Source organism: Astyanax mexicanus, chromosome 1 (genome assembly GCF_023375975.1).
Source record: "Astyanax mexicanus isolate ESR-SI-001 chromosome 1, AstMex3_surface, whole genome shotgun sequence".
NCBI classification, from domain to species: domain Eukaryota; kingdom Metazoa; phylum Chordata; class Actinopteri; order Characiformes; family Acestrorhamphidae; genus Astyanax; species Astyanax mexicanus.
The window spans coordinates 15,611,146-15,617,943 of record NC_064408.1 but is presented as its reverse complement, the minus strand read 5'-3'; the positions used below and the strand labels follow the sequence as shown (position 1 = coordinate 15,617,943).

Sequence of the window (6,798 nt, the reverse complement as noted above, 5' to 3'; positions counted from 1 at the left end):
AATGATGCTTCACAGAGTATTTTGGTTTGTTAAACACTTTTAACCCTTTCAGACCTGACTTATGTTCTAGTGATGAATATATATATATATATATATATATATATATATATATATATATATATATATATATATATATATATATATATATATAAATGCTTTTTCTTTCTTTAATGCACTCAAACAGGATTCAGTGAATGAATACATAAAATAACAAATACGTTTTATCAAATTGAAAACATTGGGAATATAATCAACAGGAAGATATATGATCACAAGCCATCAAACCAGGTCGAACTGCTTGAATTTTTGCACCAGGAGTGGCATAAAGTTATCCAAAAGCAGTGGGTAAGACTGGTGGAGGAGAACATGCCAAGATGCATTAAAACTGTGGGTTATTCCAAATATTATTTCTTAACTTGTTTTCTTTGCATTATTCGAGGTCTGAAAGCTCTGCATCTTTTTTGTTATTTCAACTATGGAAATGCTCTCCATAGTTTATAGAATTAAACAACGATGTTAATTTTACTCAGACATATACCTATAAATAGTAAAATCAGAGAAACTAATTCAGAAACTGATTTAGTGGCTTCTTTTTTTCAGATCTGTAGAAGGAATAAGAAGTTATGTCCGAACTTTTGACTGGTACTGTTTGTAAACCTCTCATAAGCTCTGATTGGTCGGCTCGTTGCTGAGACGCCCAAACGTTGCTAGGCGCGTAGTTGCTCTCCGGTCAGCGGGGCAGAGTAGGAAACCTCCGCTTCGCCTGTCTTAATATTCTCTTTCTTTACCTGTTTATCTCTTTAAAACTGAGAATTAATCAACACCAGGGTTATTATTATAATCTACACAGTCTAAACTCTATAACTAATGTATCAGAGTCCTTAAATTGGCTGTTGTTTTTAGCCTGGAGTCATTTCTCCGCGAGGCTTTCTCTGTCCCCCGCTAAGAAGAGTTGCTAGGCGCTCTGTGTTTTTGTTCCTAACCGTCAACAGCAGCGCAGCGGCTAAACTTGTAGAAAGTTAGTTTAGGCTGTTTTAAACAGCTATTACTCTGATTTAATCCGCGGATAATCCGGAAAGAACTGCTTTTATTGGATGCGGGATCATTCTCGGCTGCAGGGAGCGGATTAACACAAGTTTAGAGCTGTCAGAAAGCAGATAGTTAGCTATGACAGCTAGTAGTGTGGCTGCAGGCTGCCTGGCAGGCTAGCTAACCTTAGCTGGCTAAGTTCAGTTAGCTTAGCCACTTAGCTAGTCTAGTCTTGGACTTAGCAGCTAACTAGTTAAGTAGGTTATAGCTATAGTATAAGAACAGAGCTCATAAATGGAGGTCTGGTGGGGTTAAAACACGTTTAAACACTTAGGTTGAACTATATTATGTAGTTAGTTAAGTGAAACAACTTTTAGGTTTAGTAAGTTAACTAGTTAACCAATCTACCTTACCTGACCCACCAACCTGTCCTGTCCTGGGAAAAGCTGCTGGCCCTGACCCAGAAGAAGATGGAGCAGTACCATGTGTTGGAGATGATAGGAGAGGGCTCCTTTGGAAGAGTGTATAAGGGTCGCAGAAAGTTCAGTGGACAGGTTTGTATCACATTCTGAAACAGTACAGTGGTATGAAAAAGTTTGGGCAGCCCTGACCACTTTCATGATTTTCGTTTATAAATAATTGGTTGTTCAGATCAGCAATTTCAGTTAAATACAGCTCTGGAAAAAAATATTTATAAGTAAATGTTTCAGTAAAATGATAATTGTTGTTTTATTCTATAAACTTCAGACAACATTTTTCCCAAATTCCAAATAAAAATATTGTCATTTAGAGTATTTATTTGCAGAAAATAAGAAAAGATGCAGAGCTTTCAGACCTCAAATCATGCAAAGAAAACAAGTTCATAAAGTTCATAAAGTGTATATTTACTGGAATAACCCTGCTTTTAATACATCTTGGCATGTTCTCCTCGACCAGTCTTACATACTGCTTTTGGATCATTGTATGCCACTCCTGGTGCAAAAATTCAATCAGTTCAGCTTGATTTGATTGCTTGCGATCATCCATATTCTCCTTAATTATATTCCAGAGGTTTTCAGTTTGGTAGAACAAAAAAAAAAAAATTTAAGTGTTCTCTTATTTTTTTTTTCAGAGCCAGGTATCAGACAACAGGTAACAGACAAACACAGTGATATACAGCTCTGGAAAGAGACCTTCTTTAATTTCTTAGAATTTTCTATATGATATACTTTTTTAACAAAATTGTAATCTTAAAAGCAATTCATGCAAATGTTATTTACACATCAGAGGCGCCTGTCAACATCTGCCGACATACTAAGGCCTTTTTGCACACTCATCCTGAATAAATGAGTCTGCACCCAGGTAAGTGGGAGGTTTGGGGGAGGAGCTTAGTATTGCTGGTTTCTTTTCACACACAAGAACTTTGTAGACCCATGGATTCATTGCTCCAACCTATACCTCACTTTTCTGTCTTTAGTTCTGTCAGCCACCAACACTTCAGTTGGTGGCTGCTTTTTTAATTATTTTATCAAACAAAAATACTTATGTGTCCAAATCTATTGGGCCAAAAGAAATGCTCCAAGTCTCACAGAATGCAATAATTTTACCCCGACATTTACTGAAATTTAACTAACCTAGATTATACCTGTTTATCTGCTCTAGTGTCCTATTCTATTGGCTGTGCTTCTCTATACAGGGACTAGAGAAGCTGTGTGTGCTCATTTTTACATCTGTGCAAACATGATTTCTATAATTTTCACTTTTTGACATAATTTAAATCTGCAAATGCTCATTCTCATTGAGTTCAATTTCATAGTGATTAGAGAGTAGGATTGCTCCAAAAGGACTTAGAATTAAATATTTTACATTCACTTCACAGGTTTTTTTCCTTCTCCTGTAGAGTTGCTTTTTTGAAAATATAACTAATGTTTTGCATAACAGCAACAATATCCAGCTCTATCAGTGTAACTGTCATCCCAGATAACATAGTTTTCTTTCTAACCTCCATGTCTGGCACCATGTCCATGTCTGGCATGGTGCCAGTATACATTTTTATCAGTTTTAGAGAGTCCTGTTTTATTTGGAGTACCTTAGTATTTCCAGGGTTGTCAGCAATTTTAATGCACAAGTACTCTTTTACGTTGTTTACAAATTTGATGATTAATAGATCAATAGTAATGCTTCATTCACTACATATTCATTCAACATTCACTAAAACCCAACTAGATTTTTGTAATGCAACGATATGCAGCTTTTGTCACTGTAATTATCTATTATTCCAGTGAACACAGTTCCACAGCTCCACAGATCAACCTGATATTAGACTGATATCTATCTGCTACAGTGTGTATTAATCTACTAGTAGTATGTATCTATGGGGATACACAAGCTGTGTTTCTGTGCACATGTGGAAAAACACTTGTATCTTTTTATTTTTTAACATTTTTACTTTTTTGAAATAATTTGAATCTACAGAGTATATATTACATTGTATTCAAATGTCATGACGGACCAGTTGAAATGCTCCAAAATGCTGTATCAACCAAACTATCATTTCAGTAAACAGTTCCACTACTGCACTGCTCAGTTGGAGGGTTTATACCCCTTTAACCCAAGTGTGGCATTAGGCATCATGCAAATTATTTCATTTTTATCTGCTCCAGAGAGTTCTATTCTAAAATACCCATGTCTCTCCATTTTGTCATTTTCACTTTTTAATGTGATTTAAGTTCTGCAGATTATATTTTAAGTTGTGCCTAAATTTTATGATAAATAGACCAATAGAAATGTTTCAGAAGGACTTGGAATAAAATAATTGTAGCAGCATTGGCTTCTCATTAATACTCAAACTGTTTTTTTTGCATGACAGCAGTGATATACAGCTCTATCAGCCTAACTTTGCAATACTCTTTGATTTGTTTCTGCAGGTCGTAGCCCTTAAGTTCATCCCCAAAGTCGGGCGCTCTGAAAAAGAGTTGCGGAGCTTGAAGAGAGAGATTGAAATCATGAGAGGGCTCAAACATCCCCATATAGTTCTGCTGCTGGACAGCTTTGAAACGGAGAGAGAGGTATGACCAGCTTGGGATCTTCATATTCTTTTATTGATTTAATTTAATCTTGATTGGTTCAACTGATCTTGCCATTGGTGAACAGTGACAGAGTAAACTGAGTAAATGTAGTTTGTTACTGTACTTAACCCATTAAGAGCCCAGTCTCAGTTCTGAATATTGATACAAAATTCATGTTTTTTTTCCCTATGGTGATGAAGAGAGCACATGCTTGTAAATATTTTAAGGTTAAAATCCTGTTGTAACATCAATAAAACAACAATTTAATACATTTTAAATGGTTTGTAATTAATGTAGTTTAATTTGCACAAGTTTAATGGAGCATAAAACCTTTATATAAAGCATTTGAATAGTTAAAATGATTGGAACTTGAATCACAAGATGTTGAAGCACAAATTACACATTTAAAATAAGCTTAATTTATCTGCAGCAGTAACCCAGCACACCAACATTCTGTAAGTAAGGACACATGATCACACATTTACAACATGTCCTAGGGTGTTTCATATATGCATTTATTCATTTTAAGAGTTTATGTAGCACATAAATACACAAAAGTGCTGTAACACATACACCACTATGGGCTTTTTATATTAATTTGTTTATTTTCTTGTATCTGTGTTTAACTGAAAAATTGACATTTTGGGTATCATTTTACCTTAATTCTTATACAGGTTAATGTCAAATATTTTTACTTTTAACTCTAATAACATTGAATTATGCCAAATCTAAAAAAGTAATATTTATTCATTTTCATTTATGTATGCATAAATGCGTGACTTATCAAAGTGAATTTTGGCAGTGCATATGCCTGCATACATTATGCAATTACTGAATAATATAGATTCAGTATAGTAAAATCTATAACAATATGTTTTCATATAGAAAACGCATTAGTGAGCATGTGTTTGAAGCAAGTTAATTAAATGTAAAACTATGATCTAATAATCTTAAACCAAAGCCTAATGAAAATTGTTTCATCTTTGTGATCATTTTAATAGACATCATTTTAAAATGTGATTTTTGTAATCAGACCAATTAATGATGTTCTATTAAATATAAGTGAAACAAGACAGTCTACAGTCTTTTCACCTAAAATGAGTTGATTAACCAAGAGTTTTTTTGCAAAAATACAATAGTAGTACTAATTTTAAGACAAATACTTGTGTACTTTAACTTAAGTGTAGGTCTATAGCAAGGACCTCTATTTTGACTTTGGTAATATTTTACGTTTGTGTTTTCTCATATAACTTTAAGTAAATGGTTTGGGTACTTCATATCCCACTGCATCTTGCTGGATAATCCAGTATAACAGCTCAAACGAAAAAGTGCTGCCAGCGTTAATAAATGTTCACATTCAAATCTCTTGGTAATATTACTGTTAGGCAAAACTAAACGGTATTGGCAGCCGATGGCCTATTTTATTCCCTGAGGTAACTGTTGCGAGGCTAAACACACAAAACTGCTATATCTGCACAGTATATCTATTTGGCCCACTGTTTTGGGATGTCCGTCCTACTGAATGCATTCAGGTACTTTATTTTGCACACAATTGCTGATACAGATGTGGAATACACACACACAGCTTGTCTAGTCTAGTAGAGAAGTACTGACAGTAGAATAGAACTCTCAGAAGCAGAAAAAAAATATCAATTTACCCGTTGGCGCCATGCCTAATGCCAAGTATGGGCTAGATGAGTGTGAAATGCCCCAGCATTGAACTGTGGAGCAGTAGAACTGTTCAGTACTTTGGGGATGAGCAAGCAAATCCTGAACGCAAAGCTTCTTTCTTGAACAGTAGAGACAGTTACTCCAACAAAACCAGGATTTGCTCTATTTAAACAGTGAATGGACAATTGTTCCAATTTTTTTTTCCATATAGTGTACATTAACAACATCGGCCCTTCAATAAGGCATTTAAATGGCTTTGTAAAAGGTAAATAAGAGCTTTTTTCTGTGATTAAAAGCATAAATTCAGCTGTAACAAAAAAAATATCTGCACAAAACTTTGCTGGACTGAAGTGCACAACTGTCGACACGTGCACTTACAAGCACATGCCCAACTATGTGGATTAAGGCCATGCTGTTATCTCATGTTTACTCCTGCCCACCCCCTCCCGCTCCTCCTCGTGCTTCTCAGGCAGCAGCAGCCTGTCACTCACACAGACACAGAGACAATGCTGTGTATCTACTTCATCTACAATGAAAACATTGCAACATGACATTTTTTATTTTATCGGCTTCAGTGACATCCCATGTCCTGCCATGTGACTACTGTGCATGCACACATCGTGATGACGATGCTTAAACTATATACAGTATCGTGCAGCCCTAATAATAAATATTAATAAATAGTTTCAGTATCAATATAAACAATATAAAAGCCATCATCTGTGATGTACGTCATCACACGCTGACATTGCCAGGCTAAAGATGTAATTCTGCCCTTTCTGCTTAGCTTGAAGGCAGAGAACTGATGGAATCAGTCTGTAATGAACGTCAGTCACTGAGAGATGCTGTAAATAATGTACACCGAAATATCAGAAATGTGTGAATAACTGGGTCATTTGTTTCACGCTGGCAGGTGGTGGTTGTGACTGAGTACGCAGAGGGTGAGCTGTTTCAGATCCTGGAGGATGATGGCTGCTTACCTGAGAGCCAGGTATGTGCATAATAATTGGCATTAAGCAGGCTGGCAAGATGTATATACAACTGTCATATA

At 35.5% G+C, this 6,798-nt stretch overlaps 1 protein-coding gene across 4 annotated transcripts in view; it reads left to right on the top strand.

Annotated features, from left to right (window-relative positions):
* Positions 1 to 721: 721 nt before the first annotated feature.
* The window catches only part of stk36 (serine/threonine kinase 36 (fused homolog, Drosophila)), a 33,510-nt gene continuing 27,433 nt past the window's right edge, over positions 722 to 6,798 (top strand). For 2 of the 4 annotated variants that reach the window (XM_015608634.3, XM_007260497.4), the window contains exons 1-3: positions 723 to 1,583; positions 3,936 to 4,076; positions 6,661 to 6,738. In XM_015608634.3, coding sequence (XP_015464120.3) covers positions 1,500 to 1,583; positions 3,936 to 4,076; positions 6,661 to 6,738 — 303 coding nt within the window. In that variant the 5' untranslated portion in view covers positions 723 to 1,499. Of the gene's footprint in view, positions 1,584 to 2,140; positions 2,161 to 3,935; positions 4,077 to 6,660; positions 6,739 to 6,798 lie in introns of all 4 variants that reach the window. The other 2 variants (XM_022667672.2, XM_022667670.2) reach the window with 2 other exon arrangements.